This window comes from Sorex araneus, chromosome 6 (genome assembly GCF_027595985.1).
Source record: "Sorex araneus isolate mSorAra2 chromosome 6, mSorAra2.pri, whole genome shotgun sequence".
NCBI classification, from domain to species: domain Eukaryota; kingdom Metazoa; phylum Chordata; class Mammalia; order Eulipotyphla; family Soricidae; genus Sorex; species Sorex araneus.
Window position 1 is genome coordinate 19,828,533 of NC_073307.1, and position 25,596 is coordinate 19,854,128.

At 45.3% G+C, this 25,596-nt stretch overlaps 1 protein-coding gene across 1 annotated transcript in view; it reads left to right on the forward strand.

Moving 5' to 3' along the window:
* The window catches only part of DIAPH1 (diaphanous related formin 1), a 98,310-nt gene that overhangs the window by 45,251 nt on the left and 27,463 nt on the right, over positions 1 to 25,596 (forward strand). The window contains exons 10-17 of the mRNA XM_055141981.1: positions 831 to 941; positions 1,113 to 1,231; positions 1,918 to 2,034; positions 3,057 to 3,172; positions 3,621 to 3,685; positions 5,098 to 5,277; positions 6,233 to 6,973; positions 7,542 to 7,656. Of these exons, the coding sequence (XP_054997956.1) occupies positions 831 to 941; positions 1,113 to 1,231; positions 1,918 to 2,034; positions 3,057 to 3,172; positions 3,621 to 3,685; positions 5,098 to 5,277; positions 6,233 to 6,973; positions 7,542 to 7,656 (1,564 nt within the window). The remainder of the gene's footprint in view (positions 1 to 830; positions 942 to 1,112; positions 1,232 to 1,917; positions 2,035 to 3,056; positions 3,173 to 3,620; positions 3,686 to 5,097; positions 5,278 to 6,232; positions 6,974 to 7,541; positions 7,657 to 25,596) is intronic.

Below are 25,596 nucleotides of genomic sequence, written 5' to 3' on the forward strand. Positions count from 1 at the left end.
CATATTTAGATCCTCAGTCGTACAAAGCATGTGCTCTACCACCAAATTGACACCCCCAGACTAAAATATATTTTGTATTTTGGATTCTGTTCTGAATGAATAAAGATTACTTCCCAAGAAGGCAGAGAATGATCTGTGTTATTTTTTTTCTCTTTACGAGATAAGCAAAGGCATGGTATCTTTTACAAGCTAGGAAAATGGAAGTCCAGAGCAAATTATACCATCAGCTCTTTGCAGTCATTTAGACCTCCTGAGTTCTTTAGACTGAGCTCTAGCTCAAACTTTTTCCTTCGAGTCTGCTAGGGCACCTTCCATGTCAGTGACTTTCAACCAATAGTTCACAGACTTGTGCTGGTCCTCAGAAATGGCCTGCTGATATGCAAAAAATTATTGCAGCTTTATTCACTGCATGCCTAGATCCTATAGCAGTCCTGTTAGAAACACTAATGTATAAATATTAGAGTTTGATGGCATAATTTCTGCCGTAAAAGTCTGTGAGGTAATTCCTCTACTTTCACCAGTCCTCAGGTATAAAAATGTTAAAAATAAACATTATAGGTCATATATATTTTTGTTTGTTTGAGGGCCACACCTAGCGGTATTTGGGACTTAACTCCTGACACTGTGCTCAGGGATCACTCCTGGTGGGCTCAGGAGACCATAAGGGATGCAGGGGACTGAAACCGGATTGGCCGCATGCAAGGCATGCTCCCTACCTGCTGTGCTATTGCTCTGGCCCTGTGCAGGTTATAAGTTGAGGGCTGCAATATTCATAAAGCTTGAGATCTAGGGCTTAATAATGACATAACTGTCATATTTTCTTATTTCAGGTAGGATGCCTGCAGCTGATCAATGCGCTCATCGCACAAGCTGAAGAAATTGACTTCCGCATTCACATTCGGAGCGAGCTGATGCGCTTGGGACTGCACCCAGTGCTGCAGGTGAGGTGCGCGTTGCGCTAGGCAGGCAGACTGCTTCCTTCCTGGCCTTATGGCCCAGGAATCTCCAGGATGACTTTAGTTTTGTTTTAAAAACCAGGTTGGAACCGCTTGGGAGTCTAGACTGTGTAGGACACTTCTGGGTTTCCTGAGGTCTGCTTTTGTCATTGATAGGGCCTTCGAGAGATTGAAAATGATGACATTGAAGTGCAGTTGAATGTGTTCGATGAGCACGTGGAAGAGGATTCTTATGACCTGAAAGGACGACTGGACGACATTCGAATGGAGATGGAATATCCTTTCACTGGCCTGATTCAGGGCAGTCGAGACAGCTAGTTGCATATAAGTGTGGATTCCACTCAGCATCAACTCATATGTCTTCTCAGTGGATAGCGCAGGCTTCTTTATATTGCTGTTGTATTTAGTGACTTCAGCATGGACTTGGGAAAGTAGGAAAAGTGATCTGAGGATTTCTCATTACGAGAACAGTCACCAGAATAAGTAAAGACCTCCGAGAACAGGGGAGTTTAGCACACGAAGATGTCGGGCTTTTGGAAAACATGCGCAAGTCAGGCCGTGAGGATTCTAATTTGCTTTCTTATATGTGTCCCTAAAACTGATACTACTCGATCACCTGTTGATATTGTCCACCAGTGACTTGAGGTTGTGGTCTTTTGATTTCTACTGTTTGATCTTAAAGCCAATTTTGAGAATTCCCACTCTGTCTGTGCGTGGTGCCATCAGGCCCCGGGGCCCCTGGGTCAGAGGAAATCTACAAGTTCTTGCCAGCAGGGTCTGACACAGGCAGGCATGTGCAGTACCACTGAGCCATGTACCTAAGTTGTAGGCAATGTTTACAGAAACAGTAGCTGTTATAATATAAAGTGATGTTTTGCTACTTTCCCCAGGAGTTGGGTAAGCGACCCGTCAAGCATAATTTGTGAATATGTGGTTTCCTTAGCTTCTTCTCCCTTCTCACTGACTTCAGTGAAATCTTCCAGATTCTCTTAAACACAGTAAAGGATTCAAAGGCAGAATCACACTTCCTGTCTATCCTGCAGCATCTACTTTTGGTCCGAAATGACTATGAGGCCAGGTAAGATACCACAGCTAACCATGTGGAAGATTTGAGTTTGAATCTAAGTGGAGAAAGCAAAATGCTTAAGTTCACATACTATCTATAAAGGAAAAGAAACTAGACGAAGATGAGGATTAGGATTTATCTTTATTTATTTATTTTTATTTTATTTATTTATTTATTTTGGGTCACACTTGGCAGTGCACAGGGTTACTCCTGGCTCTGCACTCAAGAATCACCCCTGGCCGTGCTCAGGGGACCATATGGGATGCTGGGAATCGAACCTGGGTCGGCTACGTGCAAGGCAAACGCCCTACCCGCTGTGCTATCGCTCCAGCCCCCAGGATTTATCTTTAGTCACAGGTAGAGAGGAAGTTGTTAGCTGTCCCTTTCACTCAATTGAAAGGTGCCTCTCTAGAGAGGGAGAGAGCTTAAGGTGAAGTATCCAGTATCCATCTAGTTTTGGAAGGGCCCTAGGGTAGGATAAAGATGAAAGCATGGGGGCTGGAGTGATAGCACAGCAGGTAGGGCGTTTGCCTTGCATGTGGCCAACCCGGGTTCGATTCCCAGCATCCCATATGGTCCCCTGAGCACCGCCAGGAGTAATTCCTGAGTGCAGAGCCAGGAGTGACCCCTGTGCATCGCCGGGTGTGACCCAAAAAGAAAAAAAAAGATGAAAGCAAAGGGATGTAGCAATTTAAAGTTCTCTGAGGTTACTTGGAAGTAGAGATTCAGCAACAGTCCTGTCCATTACAGGGAGCTTTGAGCCTGTGTTTTTAGATGGGAAGGGATTGTCACTTGGATGCAGATGGCAAGCGACTTGTATCTGCATTAGATGGGATAGATGATGTGGAAGCGGGGCGGTGGGGGTGGTTGTCAGGCAGATAGGAGCCTTAGAATAGCGGCGATTCTTAATTTTATGGCAAGATTATTTTTCTCTAGATCTGTCTGTTGTCAAAGTAAGTAACTTTTCATCCTAAATAATTCTGAAAAATATATTTTGATTTTTCTTTTACAACCTAATTTTGTCCCTTCTGCAGACCACAGTACTATAAGTTGATTGAAGAGTGTATTTCTCAGATAGTTCTCCACAAGAATGGGGCTGATCCTGATTTCAAGTGCCGTCACCTCCAGATTGAAATTGAGGGATTGATTGGTAAGCTCATTCTTCTATTCTTTACAACATTGTTTTGCCTTTCATTTTGACCTTTCTTGTAATGAGAATGTTCTCCAAGTTTCTAGATATTTTCACTTTTGCCCTTTCTTATGTGATGACCAACATCTGTTAGGAAGATACAGGTACTTTAGTTTATTTCCACATCAGTACCACCCAGTCTTTTGAAAGGACTTCAGCTGCTATCTGTAATTTCTACTCTGATTCGTATGCATGGTGCTTGCCCCCAGCACGGTGGCCGTGCTACATTACGGGCACAGAAGTGATACGTCAATCTTACTGAAAGTCCATTTCTGTCTCTAGAACAGAAACTCCAAGGGAGGATAATAAAAATAAAAGGGCAAAAGACTCATGGGTTATTGAAGCACTTAGGTAGTGAGAGGAGAAGACATGAGAATTGAGAGTTTTTCTTCCTGGCTCTTCTTTTCAGATCAAATGATTGATAAAACAAAGGTGGAGAAATATGAAGCCAAAGCTACAGAGCTGGAAAAAAAGGTATGTTGGAGGATACAAAAAAATAAGAACAACTTGAGAGTAGAACATTCTTGGTCTAAGGATTATGATCTTTCTGACAGCCTGTGAAACAGTCACCGGTGATGTTTTTAAAAGATTTTAGCATGAAATTGTGGGTTGTTGGGGGAATACCTTTCTGGGACAGGTTACTCAGTAGAGAGTGATATAAGATCTATCCTCAGGATCTGGTTCTGCGTCAGCACAGTTCTTAGTCTCTTAGCATGACAGGAAAGACTTTTGGATATTTAAGTAATAGTGACAACTTTTTTTTTAATTGAATCACTGTGAGATACACTGTTACAAAACTCTTCATTATGGGGTTTCAGTCTACAGTGTTCCAACACCCACTAGCAATGCACATTTCCCACCACCAAAGTTTCCACTCTCCCTCCTACCACCACCCCCCAACCTCCTCTATGGCAGGGACTTTCTCTCCCTCTCTCTCTCCTTCTCTCTCCCTCCCTGGCCTTCTCCCTCCCCCGCCCTCCCTCTTTGGGCATCATGGTTTACATACGGATACTGCTTGGTCCTTTACCTACTCTCAGCACACATCTCCCATCCAGCGCAGTCACTCCTTATGTTGGCATCTGTGGCCTGTTATCTCTAGAACATTCTAGGATAGGAATGTGTCTGACTTTTCCTTTTTTCTGTGTTAAGAACTTTCTCTGTGGTTTGATAGTTTTTGCTTTGTTTTCCAATTTTTTAAATTTCAGGCACCTTTGCCTACAAATTGTCATTAATAGTTTTCATACAGGAAATTTCCCAGCACCACACGCTCCACCCCGGTATCTGCTTCCCTCCCTCATTGTCGTGTAGTGCGTGTCCTCCACCCCCATACCTGTCCTGTGCTGAGACAAGTTCTATTTCTATTGCCTTTGGGCATTTGTATTGTGCTTCTTCCTGTCCCACATATGAGAGAGAGCATTCGCTCTTGGTCCCTCTCCCTCTGACTAACTTCACTCAGCATGATACATTCCAGCTCCATCCACATGGCAGCACATTTTATGATTCCATTTTTCCTTCTAGCTCAGTGGTATTCCATTGTGTCTATGTACTGTGGTTTCTTTATGCAGTCATCCAATCTTGGACATGGGCTGTGGTTGATAGATTTTTGATGCTATCATTACTGGCATATACACCAATGTAGTTGTGGTTTAATCTTAAGGCTTATTTTATTTTACTATAATTTAAAAAAAATAGATATGGAACTGAGCCTTCATTCTGCCAACTCTTTATCCTTCATGTGCAATAAAATCACGATGCCCTTTTCCCCTGGGTAGTCTCTGGGTTAATAAGCTCTATAGACCAGGTATGAACACGTGGTATGGGGAGTTGCACTGTGCTTCTTGCTGAATTGGAAAACTCACTGGGGGCCTTATTCATTTTCCTTCTAGCTGGACTCAGAGTTAACAGCCCGACATGAGCTCCAGGTGGAAATGAAAAAGATGGAAAGTGACTTTGAGCAAAAACTCCAGAATCTTCAGGGAGAAAATAGTGCATTGGATTCTGAAAAGCAGCAAGTTGCCACTGAGAAACAGAACCTTGAAGCAGAAGTATCTCAACTCACAGAAGAGGTAACTCAGGCGCAGGGACGCATGTCCGGAACCGGGCTAGCTAGATCATGCACATTTTCAAATCATCTAGGGTTTTTGTTTTTATTTTTGGTTTTTTAATTAAAAATAGAATTTAATCTAGAAAAAATTGGAAATAAAGAGCAATGCAGAGAATAAAATGAGTCTCAATACTATCCAGAAATAGCGATAATCGTCTTCAAATAATTCTATTTATTATTTATTTTTGGTTTTGGGGTCACACCTGGCGATGCACAGGGGTTACTCCTGGCTCTGCACTCAGGAATTACTCCTGGCCATGCTCAGGGGACCATATGGGATGCTGGGAATCGAACCCGGGTCGGCCGCGTGCAAGGCAAATGCCCTATCCGCTGTACTATCGCTCTAGCCCCCTTCAAATAATTTTAGGAGAAAACTAAATGAGCTATTATTGTGTTTTGTTTTGGGGCCACACCATTCAGAGCTGACTCCTGACTCTGCATTCAGGGATCGCTCCTCATGGACTGGGTGACCATATGTGGTACCAGAGACCAAACCTCGGTGCCCTAGCTCTGATCCCCTGCTTGAGATGTTTCTATTTGCTAATTTCCTCTTAATCATCTTGGGACATGTTTGTCTCTATGCACTTTTCCTGCAGTTACAAATATTGACACGATTTGTCACATCTGATAACTCAATCACTTGCATGGGTGTATTTATATGCAGTTATATATTATGTAACTAGAGTATTTGACCTTTGCTTTTCCCAGTCTCAGGGAACATTTAGCGGCAGGATTGAAGTTGCCTTTCTAGTGCACGTCTGCCGCGGATCCAGTTAGGGCTCCCACCAGACAGACGGCTGGTGTTTTCCTCCCTCTGGCTCTGTCCTTCTCTTCCTGTGTCAGATGAGAAGTTTGGACTGAGTCATTTCTTAGGTTCCTGTCCAGCACCAGTTACTCCCATGACCCTGTTTTCCTAGGTCGCCAGGCTGACCAAGGACCTGGATAGTGCCCGGAAAGAAGTGGCTTCTCTGGCTGCCGCTGCTGCCGCCGCCGCTGCTGCCGCCGCCGCTGCTCCCCCTCCCCCTCCTTTGCCTGGTGCCACTGACACTGTTCCTCCACCTCCACCTCCACCCCTTCCTCTCGCCGGGGGTGTTGGCATCCCCCCACCTCCCCCTTTGCCTGGGGCTACTGGCATCCCCCCACCTCCCCCTTTGCCAGGGGCTACTGGCATCCCCCCACCTCCCCCTTTACCTGGGGCTACTGGCATCCCCCCACCTCCCCCTTTGCCTGGGGCTACTGGCATCCCCCCACCTCCCCCTTTACCTGGGGCTACTGGCATCCCCCCACCTCCCCCTTTGCCAGGGGCTGTTGGCATTCCCCCTCCTCCCCCTTTGCCAGGGGCTACTGGCATCCCCCCTCCTCCCCCTTTGCCAGGGGCTACTGGCATCCCCCCACCTCCCCCTTTGCCTGGGGCTACTGGCATCCCCCTACCTCCCCCCTTGCCAGGGGCTACTGGCATCCCCCCACCTCCTCCCTTGCTTGGAGGACCAGGAATACCCCCTCCCCCTCCCCCTTTTCCTGGTGGTCCCGGAATCCCTCCCCCGCCTCCCTGTCCTGGAGGATTTGGGGTCCCTGCAGCCCCAGTGCTACCTTTTGGATTAGCCCCAAAGAAGCTTTATAAGCCTGAGGTGCAGCTCCGGAGGCCAAACTGGTCCAAGGTGAGAACTTTCATCTTTTCTTCATCAGAAGTTGTTTAAAAAAACCATTTCATTTTCCTCCTCTGTATTTTGTGCACGAGCAGGCTTCCCTCTCTTACGGCTCGCACTGTCTCCTCAGGTTCCCCTGGGCTTCTGTTTATCCAGCAGATACAGGGAATTTTCTCTATGCCTGACCTCTCAATGTGATAAACCAATTTTGAGTCTGTGCTGATATTAAACCAGAATGTATGAGTTACATAGTTTTTTGCCTTTTCTCTGGGCATGTAACTCAGTTTAATAACATTCTATAAACTACGGATAATTGTGCTGATCCAAAAGTCCTGGGTACATGGATGGATGTTTGTGTCCCTGCTCCCTGCCCACCCTCTGTACACGGGGTATCTTAGTGTGGCACAGTGTTCTTCTATGTGTTTAGCACACGCAGACTTCTGCTCCAGCCTTTTGCTTCTAGAAACCAAGTTAAGATAAAGGAGTTTGTTCTCAAAATGATCAAATTTGGCAAAGCTAGGGAAATGGGGGAAACGTCTCTGCTACATCATTAACTCCTAACACCTCGTTACATCCATAGTTTGTGGCTGAGGATCTTTCCCAGGACTGCTTCTGGACAAAAGTGAAAGAGGACCGTTTTGAAAACAACGAACTTTTCGCCAAACTTACCCATACTTTCTCTGCCCAGACCAAGAGTGAGTACCTACCTGCCCTTTTCCTGCATAGGTCCAGGGTGGAACTTAGAACTTACGGGGATTTTCAATTTCAATTCCTTTCCCTTTCCCTGGGATGAGGGTTGAAGAGTGAGTTTTCCCACATGGAAAAAAAATTTGGTATTTAAAAAATCTGTGTATCAGGCTGAAGTGATAGGACAGTGGGGAGGGTCACCCGTTTGGCTTCCATGCGGCTTGACTGGGGTCAATCCCCGGCATCCCATATGGTCCCCCAAGCACTGCCAGGGGTAATTCCTGAGTGCAGAAGCCAGGAGTAGCCCCTGAGCATTGCCAGGTGTGACCCAAAAACTAAAAAAATTAAATTAAATTAAAATCTATATATATGGAGGTGGGAAAAGAATTTCCATGTAAATCCCCACCCTACTCCCTGTTATTTATTTACTTATTTTGTGTGTAGGTATTCCATGTCATTTTAACTTGGAGTAGAAATTAAGGTAACAGAAGCCCATTCTGGTCCCAGTTTGATAACACGCTTGAACAGGTTCTGGCACAGCCTTCACTGCCATCCCCACACCTGAGTCCTAAAGGAGACAGGGCTGGACAGTGTTGCTAACGGGTCAGCTGTTTGGGAGACTGTCTGCAATAATGAGTCACGTGTAACTTGTCTTCCCTCATTTCTTTCCAATTCCTGATGCTTTTGCCTTCCTGGCCCTTTGCTCTGCAGCTTCAAAAGGTAAGAGCCTTTGGGCTGCTTTTCTTAATATTAGAAAAATGAATAAGTTGTAAAGGCATTTCTCTTTAGAAAACTAAGATTAAGTATTTTTACGTAGTTTTTTCTTTCTCTTCCTTTTTCTTCCTCCTTCCTTCCTTCCTTCCTTCCTTCCTTCCTTCCTTCCTTCCTTCCTTCCTTCCTTCCTTCCTTCCTTCCTTCCTTCTTTCCTTCCTTCCTTCCTTCCTTCCTTCTTTTCTTCCTTTTATTTCCTCCAAGAGCCCACAAGGACTAGGTACAATGTTAATTGGCAGGGGAAAAAAATTAGTTTTAGTTGATTGATAATAATGCTATTACCTTATGCTGTATTTTGAGCTTTTCAGAGTATTGCCACTATCATACTATTTAACTATTTGACCTGCAGAGAGGCCTTGAGAGGTGGGCAGAGGTTTGATGCACACCAGATACACGGAATATAAGCAGATTCAGAGCGCTTGATGTTAGTTCTTTTTTCTATCCATGTTCTATCTTTTCTTCACTTTCCTCTCTTCACTTCACTTTTTTCTCTTTGATTTTAGAAGATCTCATCTGTTTTACCCTCATGTGTTATTTCCTAATTCTTGTGGTTTTGTTTCATCTTGTGACGGGGTGCTTGTTATTTCTCCTAAGGGACATTCTTTGAAATACCGTGTACTTAATGACAATTGTAGCCTCATATTTTGTACCTTTATTCCAGCGTTTCTATTTCAGATTTATTATGATCCTACTGATGAAAATTAAATGCAGCTTTGAAACAATTCTTCTCACCCCCAGTAATTAAGCATTTTTAAGACAATTTTGCCCCTTTAAATGATTGGATAGTGCCTGGTTGTAGTTGCATCCTGTATGGATTCTGACAGGTAACAAGGTACCCGTGGTCGCCCTAGTTCATGGCTACTGTCCTGTTGCTGTAGCATTCAGGGCAAAGCGGCTCTTCCCTCTGAGAACAGTCACCTTCCAAACTAAAGTTCAGCCCAGGGAATTATTCCCAGTATCTTAGTTAAAAGCACTATGATGATGACAACTATCAACACCACTATATGACTAGTTTCAATACCAGTGAAAAGCAGAATCAATCTTTTTCCTGTTCTGTAACTCTGCGGCATTTGCCCCAATGTTGGCTTCCAGTGTACTGGTGTACTGGGAGCGTTTCTACTTCATATAGACTGTATCACTGTCATCCCAGTACACCAGTATTCTGGCCTTACAGTTCTTTTCCAGCAATCTTTTCCTCTGAACTTGTTCACCCATACCATCACCACTAATAACTGCTGCCCCTCAACAAAGCCAATTTTTCTTCATCCACATTATACCTTTTTGCCTCCCTCTCTTTAGCTCCTGACCTCAGCAGTCTCCAGCAGTCTGGGAATTCTAGTCCATTTATCCTACTGTATTTTCCTTGTCTTTGATGATTTCACTTTCCTTCTCAGCTAGAATGTAAGAATTAATCATTATAATGATAATTTTCTTTTTTTTTTATTTCATTATTTCTTTCTTAGTTTATTGGCAAGACCACAAACCTAGTTAATTCCATCTTTCCAGCCACCTTGCACCTGTATCTATGCAAGCGAACATGGCCAGGTTAAAAATATAGAAAACACCCCCCCCCATACAAATATATATATATATATATATATATATACATATATATATATATATAATAAAACACTCCTTGATACACTTTCTTCATCATAAAGTACAGCAGATTTTCTTCCCTTTTCTCCTCCCTTTCCCCTGTTCTTTCCCATTGCTCTTTTCAGCTTCAGTGTGAGAAAATATGTAAGATTTTCAGATAGCTCCTCAGTGAAAAATTAAGGGACAGGGGAATTATAGGTTAAATCTCAGAGATGTGGCAATTTTTAAATGTAATCTGTGTGATCCCATGTGATCTATATTGCTCTTCATTTTATTGTTGCTAGTTATTTTAATTACAAGTAATGCAGCAGCAAACATTTTGTTGTATCTCTGCTTAGTAAATTCCCAACATTCCTGAGTCCAGATGCAAGGTATGAATTTAAGCTTCCACACAAAGAAATGATGATGTCTTAGAGGAAAAAGTGATAATCTTGGTTTTATCTGGCCACTAAGTAATATTATACGAGAAGTTTTCCTTCACATTGTCATTCAGTTTTAAAGTCCCGGTTCTGTTATTTCTTTTTCTTTTTTTTTTCCTGTAGAAACCTTTGCTATTATGTTATTATCCAAAACTTTTCTTTTGATAGATGTAGCTCTTGTTTGTTTTCTTTGAGTTTTATACTCCATTCACCGGGGTCAGGTATTGGGAGTATCTGCTTCCTTTGCATCCCGTGTCTGGAGTAGAGAGTACACTAGGGCGAAACTTGAAAACTGTAGCATGCATCGGCCGCTGCAGTTTGTTTCCACAGAAAATTTTTGGCAGAGATTTGAGGGAGGTATCATCAGATAAAGACAATTAAACTTTCAGCCCCTTCTAAACTGGAATCCTTTATCTGTGGCGTGCTTTTCTCTTTTTCGCCACCAGATGGCACATGGAACGCTTGCTTGTTACGCGCGTCATTGTTACGTGTGGCAGTGACGCAATTGCGTTAGAGAGGGCCGTCCTCGGGTGTTTTCAAGTACCAACTTCTCGGTATGCTGCCCTCTACCGGCCAGGAAATTTATTTGGAGGACTGATCTGTAACTTTAAGGCAGGAAGCCACCGCTTGCCTTTTGCAAAAGGATCTTGTCTGTCCTCTTGCAACTGGTATTTTCAGTAGTTGTCTTGGAAATAGCCAAAGATAGGACTGAGAATGTTTTCTGGTGGTTGGTTTTTTTTTTTTTTTCCTGACAGAATCAGGAAAGCATAGCCTTCTCTTCAGAGGGCTTAAATAGTATTTTACCAGCTTGGTAGTTCATCCTAAACAAATTTGTAGCTCCATTATATCCACATTTATAATTCCATCTCTGTGTCTTAAATAGCTTCTTCAAACACATTGTAAGTAGACTGATTATATAAGTTCCCAGAGCGATGTGCTGAATTTAATTTCTTTAGGGAATTTGCCTGGCCTACCTTTGCTAGAATTTGCTGGTGGGGAAAGTTTTTGCTAGTCAACCCTTTCTGTCATTTGTTAACTCATAATTATCCTCAGATAATCTAAGATTTAGAGCCTTTCTCTAGCTATGAAATCCTTAGTGTGTGCCTCTATTACTATCCCAGAAATATTTTGGCTGAGACTGCCCTTCTCTGAAGTGACATTGTGTTATGAAATTATGTAATTTAAGGTACACATCATTAAAAATATATAGAAGAAACACTTTATTAACCCTACAGTACTTTCTCACTTCTCTGCAGTTTCCAGACATGGTATCCAACAAGATATTCTTTTAAGTGGCACTGCAGATATTCCCTATATTTTGTTTGTTTGTTTTTGGGTCACACCAGGTGGTGCTCAGGTATTGCATCTGGCTTTGCACTTAGGTATTACTCTTGGCAGGTTCAGGGGACCATATGAAGTACCAGGGATTCCTTGTCAACTGTGTGCAAGACAAATACACACCCTAGTGCTGTTCTACCTCCCCGGCCCCAGATAGTCCCTATTTTAAATGTCTTATTTCTTCAGTAATTCTCAAGAATTAGTGTGCATTAAAATGAGGTAAGGATCTTGTTATAGGTATAGATTTCTGGGCTCTGCTTCTCCCAAAATTTCAACTAACAAGGATTGTAGAAGGATGCAGGTTTAGCAAACACGTGTAGTAGTATTATAGACATAGAAATCTGTCTTGATAATTGCTTCCATATTTCTTTGTCCATTTTCTGCTTGTTGTCTTTCTACTGATCCCTATTTTTCTTTCAAGCATTTTGAATTCTCTGTCAGAGTAAATATTGTACCAAGCATTACCCTTGCCTTTCAGGGCTAGCATGCAGTATCAATGAAGAAGCAAATCAGCGTTTCCTACTGAATGCTGCTGTTTTGAAGGCTCTGTTTCAGGGGCGCTTGTGTTTTCAGAATTCCTTCATTGTCATTGTCATGATGGCTGCTTTAAATTTCTGGAGTTAGTGAAAAAGCTGGAAACCCTCAGAGCTGGACTAGGCTGGAAAGGGTGAATGGGGGCCTGTGGGTGGATTTCTTTCTGCTTGGAAGAAGAAGGCGGAGTTGGGAGAAGCTGGAGGAGTCCCATCATGACCGAGGGTCCTGCAGCTGTGCAGTGTAGGCCTCGCTCACATTTGATTGTCACATACCAGGGGGCCGGGGCTGGGAGTGCTTCAGAGGGGGAAAGTATCTCTAGGACCATCAGAGCAGAGCTGAGTTTGGGGATCAGCAGGGAGTATTCCAGCAATCCTTGGCTGCTTGGTGTAGCCCCAAAATGCTGCCTTAAATAAATGCTTTTGAGGGGTCCATAATACTCGTTGGAAATTGTTAGAGTGGAACTTACCTTCTGTGATACGGGACAAATCTCCCTCCCCAAGTGATTTTGCAAACAGATTCATTTTCTGAAAGTTCTAGGGGTCTCTCCTCCAGAATGTTTTCACCAGGGGTTTCTGCTTTTCTATTATCTATTTTTCTGTATAGATAAAAAATAGTTTGGAAATCAAGATGGTAGAATAAAAAACACTCATTCCAACTGTAGTATTCACCCTTGCATCTTCCCCTTCCCATTCTCTTAGAGCTAACTTTTTATTAGGGTTTTTTTTTATTCCTGTAGTATGTTTTAAATGAAACTACAAGCAAATACTATAAGAATTTTTATTCTCTCTCTGATATCAAAAGATAATAATTTCCTCTACCTTGCTTCTGTACCATTATATAAAAGTCTTACATAAGAGAAATCTATATTTTCAATAAGCATCTGTGACTTTTATAATGAACACTAGAATAGGCAGAAAGATAGTAATGAAATTAGTCTGCTGGTAGCTGCAAAGCCCTTTTGACTTGACCACATCCTTTCACACCTGTGTCTGATCTGCTTTCCCTGCAGACTCTTACATAATCCCCGAAGAGCTAGTGACCCACTCCGGCTCCATAAACACACAGCAGTCCATGGTCTGGTGTGCTGGAGAGGTCTTGGAGCATTAGAGCTTACAGGGGCCGAAGAGATAGTATAGTGGGAAGTTTAGTGGTAGTTTGCTTTGCACGTGGCTGACCTGGGTTCAATCATCGGCATCCCATATTGTCCACTGAGCACTGCCAGGAGTGATTCCTGAGTGCAGAGACAGGAGGCACCCCGAAGAATCGATGGGTGTGGCCCCAAAAGCCAAAAAAAATGAAATTTAAAAAAAAAGTAAAGAAGAGCTCTCCAGAGGGTCCGGTGTGCGGAGAGGGCTTGCGGCATTACTCCGGAGGAGCAGGGGCCTCCTCCATAAGGGGTGTGACCGGAAGGAGAGGAGGCCACTTGCCCCGCTTGCATCTCCTTTTTCCTTCTCAGTTTCTGTGCTGGAAGTGAATTGCTCTAGGGCTCAGTACTTGAACCCGTGACTCTTGTTTCTAACTGGCCCTTGCTTCTGGAGCAACATGGCAGAAATGCTCCCGGCACAGTGTGAGGCAGGAAAGGCAGGAAAGAGTCGCGCGCAGCCCACCGTTATTGCAGTCATGTTTTACAGAAAAATATCTGTATAGTCCAGAAGATTGAAAGGAAATGTGCTAGAATACTGTAGCAGATTTTATTAAGGTGTTAAATTTTTTCTCTTTCCTTTTTCTATGTCATTTTCTTCTTAATGCAAAGGACCACATTGATAAGGAGATTTTCCTATGGTCAGTATGCTTGGGGGGAAACGTAGCTTGTCTCTCGAAGTGCCTGAACCAAATCAAAGCAGCGCTGTTACCTGCTCCTGGGGAGCCCGCACTAGCGCCCTTGGCCCTGTTTCATCATGACCCTGGCTTTCCTCTTTTTGAAAAGTCCTATTTCAGTTTTGAAAGCTCATTCTTGTCTCAGCTCCCTTGGGTAGGAGAATCCCAGTTTCCAGTTAGACAACTGAAGGGCATGCTAAGCCCGGAGTGATGGTGGGAGCATCCAGCCCATCCCAGCCTGCTGACCGGCCAGGGCTTTCTTCATTTGCGTCCACTGTACTAGAAAACAAGACACTGTGTGTGTGTGTGTGTGTGTGTGTGTGTGTGTGTGTGTGTGTGTGTGTGTGTGTGTGTGTGTGTAAATTTCTGCAAGAAAAACTGCTAAGGCTTTCTTCATTTGTGTATAATGTATTAGAAAATTAGGCACACTTTTTTGGGTGTGTGTCTTTATTTACGTATACTGTTTTAGAAAACAAGGCACACTCGTGTGTGTGTGTGTGTGTGTGTGTGTGTGTGTGTGTGTGTGTGTGTGTGTAAATTTTTGCAAGAAAAACTGCTAAAAATCCTCCTGAGAGCAATGTCTCCTTTCCCTACTTGGTTGCATTCTTCTTCGACCTGCAGTTCCCTCTTCAGCCACGGGGTGTGCGCAGTTGAGCCATTTTGGCTCGGGTTCCCGGTTGTGATGTCAGAGACGCGGGATTGGAGGAGACTATCAGGTGACTTTCAGTAACGGGGACGCAGGCCCGCCCTCCGCCCCTTCCCTCCTCCCCTCTCTTTCTCCACCCTTTCCTGGCTGCCACCTTAGGAACAAAGAAGGGAAAAAAACAGCAGTATGACGAAAAGCAGCAGCTGCATCTGCAGACTGGCTGGGGGCTGGGTGTTTATTCCATCTGTTCTCTTTGTTATGTTCTTACCCTGTACTTCCCCTCCCTGTCCCCTGAATAAAATGGAGGGTATTACCAGGAGCCTTTGTTATTTAGGATGATTTAGTATAAATCTGCGGTTTTATTCAGTATTTAGAGGGGCGTGGGCGAGAGGAGCCCAGATTAGATTTGCTCTGCGCACCTAAAAAAAGACAAGGCATTTTTGCCCTCTCATTCAGTCTTAATTCAAGAAATCCTATTTAATGCCAGGTACTGTGATAAGGGCTCATCACCTAGTTCTGATTACTAAACTGATAATGTTTAGTATCGGCATTGTCTTCATTATATAACAACTAGGAAGTACAGGATTGGTGTGCTTGGCTTATTATATCAGCAAGTAAATGGCAAGCCAGAATGTGAGTGAGACCCCCCCCCCCCCCCCCCCGGGGCTCAGCCTATGGCGCTGGCTCAAAGAATTCACCAGCAGGCAGGTGAATTCGGGACCCCCAGCACCATGCTCCTTGGCCTTTTATGCAGCCCTCAGGGTCCATGTCTCTTTAACAAGTAAATCTCAGGGGGCGAAAGGAGATGCAGAGGAATATAGAGGTTGAGATTTCTTTTTCCATTTCTTTCAGAAAATATCTAATTTAAGAGAAGGGAAAGGACAGGAAGCCTCTTGTGCTATGGGAAGCAGGTCCCTTTAAGCAGGATTCAGGAACCTTTTTGTTTTGTTTGGGGGCTGCACTGGGAGCTTACTCCTAGCTTGTGCTCAGGGGGTTACTCCTGGTGGTGTTTGGGGGACCCTGTGCATTGCAGAGGATCAAACCCAGGTTGCTATATGCAAATCAAGCACTGTGTCCAAGTCCCTGTCCCTACACTGAGGATTTTCTGTCACCAGTTGTGGGTCTTCTTAGCTTCTAGTGTATTTTTACAGAAAACACAAAGCGTTCTTCCTAGTCCCTTGCTCTGCTGTCTGCTCCTCCCTTGCAGAAACCTGTCCTCACACTTGCCCACTTGCTCGGGGCAGTGGCTGTCTTCCCGTCCCTCCCTGCCCACATCTCTGAAGCCGATCTTTTCATTAGCACTCCCGAACTGAGTCACCATGCTGGGTGTGCTGGGAAAGAGAGAAAACTCCTAACTGTATTGTGTGTCTGATCAAACACCGTGTAAGTGCAAAGACTCTTGAATGTTGCTTTTTCGCCTCCCTGTAAGACTAATTCAGGGGCCAAAGCCACAGTACAGTGGGTTGAGCCCTTGTCTTGTAGCAGACCTGGGTTCGATCCCTGTTTCCCCTTACAGTTCCCCAAGCATTGCCAGGATTGATCCCTATGTGTAGAGCCAGAAATAAGTCCTGAGCACTGCAGGGTATGACAAAAAAATAAAAAGACTTTCATTCACCGCCTTCTTCCTAACTCTGTTCTCTGTGCTCCATTCTATAACTTTGGAATTCCCTCTGCTTTTGTTTCTATTCAGGTTTATCCATTTCTCCCACTTAGCTTCATTTTTCCTATAGCTTGCACACTGGTGACCCTCTGACTCTGAGGGATTTAGCAGATGGGGCAGTGGTTTTGGCTAAGAGGTCAGTGATAGGATTCTGGTTGCTTTGGGGCAGGAATCACAGCTGTTTCTATTTTTCCTTCCTCTGGTATATACGTGCTACTGCTCAGTGCTGGATTTCCCCCTCACAGACAGAACATCCTTGAGGAATATAAATTCAAACTTCATAAGCGTAGTCTCTTATATTGGCATGTGGTAGGACCCTCTTGCTTTGACCTCTTTCTGGAATCAGCTTTGGTAAAGGTTAATAGACACTGCTAGTATGCTGGGTGAACTTGTACATGAAGTTGGTTTCATCTTTAGGAGTCTTAGAAATTGTTCCTATTTTTCAGTTATACTCAGGAGTCTAAGAGTCTTCCACAAAGAGAAAACTGCGGAGAAAAAAAAAAAGCACCTAGGCTTATATAATTCTGTGCTCTAGTGTTCACTGCTATTCTCTCACTCTGCAGTCATCAGATAACGTCCGTGCTCATGCTGCCTCATTTAAGTTGAGGAAACTAATAGTGTTTTGGACCCACAGGTTTTTTGTCCCCCCCCCCAAAAAAAAAAGCATATAAAGAATGTGTTTCTTCTTTTTGAATTCTTCATGAATTTCCTTTTTGCCCTCAAGTTGTTCCACTCAAGGACACATAGTGGAAACTCACAGAGGGTGTAACCAGGGCAAGGCTGCAGGCCGAGGCTCAGGCAGACTGGGTGAGTGATTCTGAGTAAGTGAGAACGAAGGTTAGGTGGGGCCGCTTTGCCTGATAGCTCATCCTTAGTCTTGTCGCCCTGAAGGTCTAGAGCGCTAGGGTGTTCCCCAGAGTCTTTCCCCTTGCCCTTCCTCCTCTCCCACTTACTCACTCCCACCTGCGGTTCTTAAGAGCCGGTTTCCAGGATGCCAGCCGCCCCCCACTCCTCCGTTTCCTGTTTGTGGTCTTCATTGAAAGAAGCCAGCACAGGAATTCCTGGGGAAGTGATGGCGGGGACTGTGGGACTGCAGGGGCCAGGAGTTCATGACTGAATTTGGGGACTGCATTGCAGAGAGCGACCTCCCTTCCGTTCCATGGGCCCTTAGAAACCGTTGCTAATCACAGCAAAGCAGTAACGGGACTCAGGGCTGTGCCTTGGCCCTTGTCTGTCTTGACAGACTAAAACTCTTTTTCCCTTCTTGTTCTCCCTTCCTGGTCTTTGAATTTTACAATTCGGGCTTTTTCAAGATTCAGGACAAGGTTAGGTTGGATTCCAGAGGATTTATTCTTTCTGACAGACTGGAAAAATAGTGAAGAAAGGAAAATGGGGTCCCAATGTTGGCCAGTAGGGGGTGCCCTTTCCCTTTGCTTTATTGCCTGGCACTCCCTTCTGCATTCAGCCATTTTAGACAGATTGTTTTTGCTCCCAGCTAACTCCATTTTGTGTTAGTGACGCAGGAAAAAAGAGTTGAGTCAGGGAGGAGCCTTGCTGAGTGAGTGAGGGAGGGAGGGAGGAAGGGAGGGAGGCTGAGGCCCAGCCGCCTTTACTCAGCGCTGGCTCACCAGGGACTCACCTTGCTGCATCCTGCATCCTGAGGCCTGGATGCTGCGGGCAGATGGTGCCTGACTCTGGAGAGCTGCCAGGCATCCCCTCTGCCTCATCTGCAGTCCAAGCCTGGGCTTAGGTGGGTTCTCTTGCAGAAAGGGACTGTGATGTGGCCAGTCACAAGATCAGGGCTAAAAGGGGTCCTTTTGACTCACTTGCCTGAGAATCAGCTACCCTAAGGACCTTGGAAAAGCATTTCAGCTTAAAAACAGACAGACAGACAGACAGACAGACAAGCCTCGCACTTTGGAAGAGTGTAGAAATTCAAAAGCGCATGCGTGCGCACACACACACACACGTGTAAAACATACACACACAGGCTTGTTACTGATGGCAGAGCTGCTAGGGCTCGGGGTCTGTCTCTTACTCAGCAGCTGAGAAAGAGGAATGACAGAGCTGAGGGGAGTGTTTATTCCAGGACAGGAACAGACAGCTCCTTACAGGGCGAGAGGTGGGCGCAAAGCGACCCCCCTAGAGTGTGGGGTGAAGGCTCTCCCGGGGAGGCGGGATAGGCTCATGGCACACAGCAGGCCACCCCACCTCTGCTACGTCACTGGAGTGCCCTTGGGTGGGCAACGGTGATGTGCAGGCTGGCAGCGAGCCTGTGTCCTGTTGCTGTCGCAGGGGCCCACTTTCCTCTCTGCCCCTGCCTGCCTACCACTGCCCCTGCTCGTGTGTGTGTGCGCACGCGCGCGCGCACATGTGAACAGTGTGATTCTCTATGTCTCTGTCACCTACTTGAAGAACCTCTCTCTTGCCAGTCTCGTTACAGCTCCCTGCAGCAGCCTCTTCCTTGCCTTCTCAAGTTATTTTCAAGTCTGTCCCCATTAGTCATCACATCTAATCTTTCGTTCCAAATGTGTGTCATTAAACCCAGGACTGAAAAGAGAGAATGATGGGGTCTGAGAGAGAGTAGAGGGGGGGCAGGGCGGTAGGGCCCTTGCCTTGCATGCGGCCACCCCAGGTTTGATCCCAACACCACATAAGGCTCCCTGAGCATTACCAGGCGTGACCCCAAAACCAAGACAAAATTCAAAAAAAGTGAGGCAGAGTATACTGTTGTTGTCACATGTAGGAAGTTCTTTAATGTCAGATATGGGCTGGGGATATAGTTCAATGATGCGGTGCATGAGGCTTGTGCGAGGCCCCAGGTTCAGTCCCTGGCACCACGGGGCCTCTTGAGCGTCTTGAGGGGGAGCCCTGGATGCACCTGAGTACTGCCGGGGTGGCCGAGCAGCACCATCCCTGCACCCTAGCGCTGAGCCGCCCACCTGGTTGGCTGAGCGTTGGGGGGAGTGTCCCCAGGCCCCCTGAGCACTGCTCGGGAGGCAGTGCCCCTCCCTGTCACTGTTGAAGGTTCTCAAATTATTTTACAGTTTTCTTTTTTAAATCATTATCAGGATCAAAGGAAATAAAATCTTGGCGGCCCTAGGGCTTCCCTTGGAGCTTCTGCTCACTTTCCCTCTCTCATCTTAGGGTTTGTTTGTAGACTCCATTTCTTCTTTTGGTTTTATTTTTAGCAATTTGGTGTTTTGGGTCACACCTAGTGATGCTGAGGTCAGCTGACTCCTGGCCCCACACTCAGGAATCACTCCTGGAGGTGCTCAGGGATCACATGGGATGCTGGGGGTCCAACCCAGTCAGCCATGTGCAAGGCAAGCGTCCTACCCACTGTGCTATCTCTCCGGCCCCTGTAGACTTAACTTCTAGAGGAAAGAGGGAGCCTTGCTCAGAGGGGCTGAGAAGAGGGAGCGGGGGATGCTTTCTCTTCATAGAGCCCCTAGTCCCATCTCGAGGACTTCACCAGAGGAGGCGGGAGAGGCAGTGAAGGGCAGTGCCCTGCGGCCCTCAGCAGGAGAAGGGGCCGCATCTCTCCAGGAGAGTGACCTGCTTTCCCCGTCCTGGTCACTCGGGCTGTACAAGGGCTTGCAGACTGCCCTCAGCAGAGATTATGGCTGCTGTCCTTTCCTATGAATTAAAAGCTGGCCTTGAGTCTTTGCGACACCAGATTTACTCTTTGTAATAGCTGCATCCTTGGGGTCCTCAGCTTTTCTCCACCACCTTTTAACATTTTTTTTAAAATTAAGTCATAGCCTTTTCTTCCTCATCAGACCTAGTGAGTTAGTATTACAATCGATGGTTTCACAGAAAGAAAAAGATAATGGGATGGGGGCAGGTGCATTTGAAATGCTTTCAGGACATCTGGATTGTCACAGCCCCCCTCCCCCCACCCTCTTTGGAGGATATCCGTGCGTCTGGCTTGGATTAGATGATGAAATGGAAGCAATTGATTGATTCTCTCTCCCTCGGAAGTGGGGCAGTAGCTCTGTGCCCTCCAGGAGAGAGCAAGGTCATGGGGGTGGGGGGGCACTCGCAGGAGCTGACTCCTTGGCGAGGCTGCCAGGGCGTTGGTCAGGTCGGGTCCTTGAAAGCTGCAGAAGGCTGAGACGCTGCTGCTGGAGAGGTGGCTGAACTGGCACGCTTCCCACAGTCAGCTCAGCGATGCAGTTACTGGTCACTGCGGCCAAGATATTCTTCCCTCACTAAGGGGCTGTCAGCACCCACTTTTGTCTTTCCCTTTCCGACTTTCATATAATTCTTTAGGTTGAAATTATTTGACCCTTAATCTCATTTTTCAAATTTTTGTGTATTATTTTTGTACTTTGGGGCCACACCTGGCAGCATTGGGGCCACTCCTGGCTCTGTGCTTGGGTGTTTCTCCTGGCAGTGCTTAGGGGCACCATGTGGCGCCGGGGGTTGATCCCCAGCGCTCCCACACATGCATTGTGTTGGTCAGGTCGGGTCCTTGAAAACTCAGCCTTTGAGCTCTCTGGCTGGCCCAGGATAAGAAACTTTTAGAGGTGTTGTCCAATGTCATCCTTGCCTTTCTCACAGTTCCCTGGTTCATGGTAGTTCTTAAAACTTCCCTTTGCTACAGTAGTAAAGAAATTATAATATAATCCATGTTTCTTGGTAGTTTCTATCGATACCATATTTTTTTTTAAATTTTTTTATTTTTGAGGGGACACACCTGGCATTGCACAGGGGTTACTCCTGGCTCATGCACTCAGGAATTACTCCTGGCGGTGCTCAGGGGACCATATGGGATGCTGGGAATCGAACCCGGGTTGGCTGCATGCAAGGCTAACGCCCCACCCACTGTGCTATCACTCCAGCCCCTCTATCGATACCATATTGATGACAGTGTTGTAATCAGCATCGTGTGTCCTTTTTCTTGTTTATTGCAGTTTGAAGTCTACAGATACTGCACATAAGTCAGTGAGTTTCCACAGTATCAAAAATGAAAATTATCTTTTACTAAGATCTGGAAACTCCTTGCACACTCTCCCATTTACAACTGATTTCCTAAATCTGCCTGCCAGTGTTCTGACCCGACACTGCCTGTGCCTTCTCCTGGCTCCTCAATCATGTGTTCACTGCTGTGATACACAGAGGGACCTTCAGAACCACTTACCTTAGACTACTCTGACGCACAGATCTGCTCCCTAGACGGCAGCATTTGTTTAAACTGCGCCTTTTCTTCTTTCTGTAGGTAAATCTCTGTCTCCAGCCCTGCCCTCACCTTAGGCCACATCTCCATCTCTTGCTGGGAATACTAAAGAGCCCTTCCTAATTTTCACTTGATTGTATTTCTTCATAGCTGTCTTTTTAAGAAACGAATTAATTGTGTAACTCTCCTACCTCCTCCTCTTCACTGAGTTGATGTTGTTGCAATGACTGGAAGTCTCCTGGCTGTGGTCCTGGTGGTGCACATCAGGTCACGGTGCTGACACAGCCAGCTGTGCTGCTCTCTGGGGCAGTGTCGGGAGTACAGACAGCAGAGCCACCAGGAGCATATGCCACATGTGAGGCTCTGGGGATTTGAACCCATGACCGCATGCTTGCAAGGCAGGAGTTTAGGTATCTGCACTATTCCTCTGGGCCCTAAGTCCCACCCCACTTTATTTTAAGCTTTTTTTTTTTTTTTTTTAATTAGTTTTGTTGACAGCCATTTCTATTGTAGGAGTGATATCTTTTTTTTTTTCTTTTGGGTCACACCGGCGATGCATAGGGGTTACTCCTGGCTTATGCACTCAGGAATCACTCCTGGCAGTGCTCAGGGGACCATATGGGATGCTGGGAATTGAACCCGGGTCGGCCGCATGCAAGGCACATGCCCTATCCGCTGTGCTATCGCCCCAGCTCCAGGAGTGATATCTTCAGTACTCTGTTCTTAATCTCCTTTTCTCTGTTTATAAATTGAAGATTGCTTTGCTTCCTGCCTCCTATGAAAGTGAGAACATTAGACTAGAGAGATAGAACAGAGGTTTAATGTGTTTACCTGGTGTGCTGAAGCCTCTGGTTCAGTCTGCAGCGCTCTTTGGTCCCCTGAGCACCAGCAGAAACCCCCGAGCACTCCAGAGTGGCCCAGGTAATCCACGGGACTGGAGGGCCTGGGAATCACTCGGAATGGTCCCTGAGCCATCACTTGGAAGGCCCTACCACCCCCAGCTCCCACCAGAGCGCTAATATAGGGGTTAAGGCATTTGCCTGGCACTCAACCAGCCCAGCTTTCATTCCCCGATGTGGTCCCTCAGCCCTGCCAGGAACATACCCTGAGCCCAGTGGGATGAGGCCAGAAAACAAAGCAAATAACAAGTGATGCGAGGAGGTTGACACCCACGTTGCTACCTTTCTTTTTTCTCTCTAAATTTTCATCTGACTTTTAGACCTTTAATGTTTGAATTGTATATTGTTAAGTTGAACAAAAATACAGAAAAGCAACACGAAACAGGTATACAGACATGATTATTATAAGGCAGAGACCATCGTAAGGCCTCTTATTAGGCTTAAACCCCCCTAACCCCCATCTGCCCAAGAATGACCTTGGAGCCGGTGCGTGTCCCTTTCCCTCCTGGAGAAGCCGTGAGCCGCACTTGGACTGACAGCCTGTCACGTGGGTCCACACTTTCTTGTTCATGACTTTGCCATTTCTGAAGAGTACTGGCCAGTTAATTCTTAGAATATTACTGTTTAGATTGATGGACTGGAGCGATAGCACAGCGGGTAGGGCGTTTTGCTTGCATGCAGCTGATCCAGGTTCAATTCTATTCCTCCACAAATAGGGATTCCTCTCGGAGAGCCCGGCAAGCTACCGAGAGTATCCCGCCCGCATGGCAGAGCCTGCCAAGCTACCCGTGGCGTATTCAATATGCCAAAAAAAAAGTAACAACAAGTCTCACAATGGAGATGTTACTGGTGCCCACTTGAGCAAATCAATGAACAACGGGACAACAGTGAAGTGCGACAATGTAGATTGTCTGATGTGTCCTCATGATTAGATCAGATCCTAATTTTTATTTGTTTATATTGTGCATGCTTGTGCTATAAAAGCAGTATATCTTGGACAGTTTTTCTTTAATTCAGTTGTCGGTGTGTTCCATAAACTGGAACATAAAGAGTAGTTTCTTTACATGTATTATGATTTAAATATTTTTATTTCAACTCAGTATCTTATTCTGTCCTTTCTATTTTTTGTATCTGTTCATCCATCCTATATCATACGTTGATTTCATCCTTGACTAAATATTTTCTGAGTGTGTGTGTGTGGGGGGGGGGTGTATGATGAGTATCAAACTTCGGCCCTTGCATTTGCAAGTCTGTACCCTCAGCCACATCCCTTAGCATTATTTTCTGATTTCTCTTTGTTTTTTGTTTGGTTTTTTGTTTTGTTGTTTGGGAATCGCCTCTGGCTGTGCTTAGGGCTTGTTCCTGCCTCCACAAATAGGGATCACCCATGGTGATGCTCCAGGAACCATAAGTGATGCTGGGAATCAGACCCAGGTTGCCTATGTGTAAGGCAAGTGCCCTGCTCTCTGTACCATCACTCTTTATTTGGGGAAGCTCTTCTGGGGGCTACTCCTGGCTCCATGCTTTGGGCCTTGCTCCTGGCTATGCTCAGGGACGATGCAGTGCCAGCCCATGAAGTTGGACTCCAGCACACAGCCTGCCCGCCAGTCTTGAGTTTCTGATTTCTTTCTGGACTCCAGAGTTCAATATCTAGAGAGTTGGGAATTTACTACTTACCTTTTTAAAATTGATTTCCAGCTTAATATTACTATTACTATTTCCACTTTCTATTCTTTGAAATTTGGTGAAACTTGACTTTACTCAGCATCGGGTGAATTTTGGTAATTGTGCTGTGTGCATATAAAATGGGGTTTTATCTACCATTATTGGATGCATTGTTTTCATGTATTAAGTTAGGTCAACTTTGTGAGATGTGTTCATGTTTTCTATATTACTTCCAAGTATCTGTCTTCTGTTTTATTAATTATGTATAATAGGATGTTAATTTTTCCACAACAGACACACCTTGGAGATATCACAGGTTTGGTTCCAGATCACTTACATAAAGCAGATATTGCTGTCAGTCAAGTCACACGAGTTTTTTGGTTTTTTTAGTCCAGTAAAAATTATATTTGTGGGGGACCATAGTTACAGCTCAGAGGCTAAGGACTTTCTTAGCGTGTGTAGGGCTCTGATTTCAGTCTTCTCTCTCTCTCTTTCCCTTTCTCCCTCTCTCTCATTCTCTCCCCCTCTCTCTCTCTCTCTTACACACACACACACACACACAATATTTATAGGTTCCCAGAAGATGACTCAGTGCTTACCAAAAGGCAGGGTGCTTACCAAAATTTAAACCCACTGTTCATACATGGAGTCAGTCTTGACAGTTCTGCTATTGGGGATCCCGGCAGGATAGTACAGAGTGAGATGCTTGTTTTACAGCCAGCCCAGTTCAACCCCTGGCACCACATAGTTCCCCGAGTACCCCCGCATGCGATCCTGGAGGCTTGGGTAGCCACCCAGCCTTGGGTCCCTGCATTTGACTGTAAGCTCTGGTGGCCCAGATGCTGCCACACGTGCTAAAGCAGGCCTAACAGCCCCACTGTCCACAGACCCCGGGTGAGGGGAGGGAGAAGATGTTATGTTTACATTAAGTATGCAAAGGCATTGTGTCTGCAAAAAATCAGTGTAATTAAAATGCTTATTGCTAAAAATATAAACTGTCATCTTTCGCCTATAGCAGTTGATGATCTTTTGCTGATGGAGATTCTTGCCTCAGTGCTCATGGCTGCTGACTAAGCAGAGTGATGACTGATGAAGGCTGAGGTGTCTGTGGCTAATTTGAAAACAGCAGGTTAGGGATATTCTAAGCCGTAAACAAATTTGCACATCTGAAAGATAACAGAAAATTGGTCTCTGTACATGATGGAATAAAGTTAGAAAATAGTAAGAAAATGTGGGGAGGCGTATGAATCATAAATATGTGAAAATTTAGCACCATGCTCCTAAATGACTATGCTAAGAATAAATCAAAAAGGAAGTCATATATTGAAATACAAATGAAACTTCATGGGACTCAAAACTGTGCTTCAAAGACAGTCTATAGATAGAAATCCTACATTAAGGAAGATTCATCTCAAAT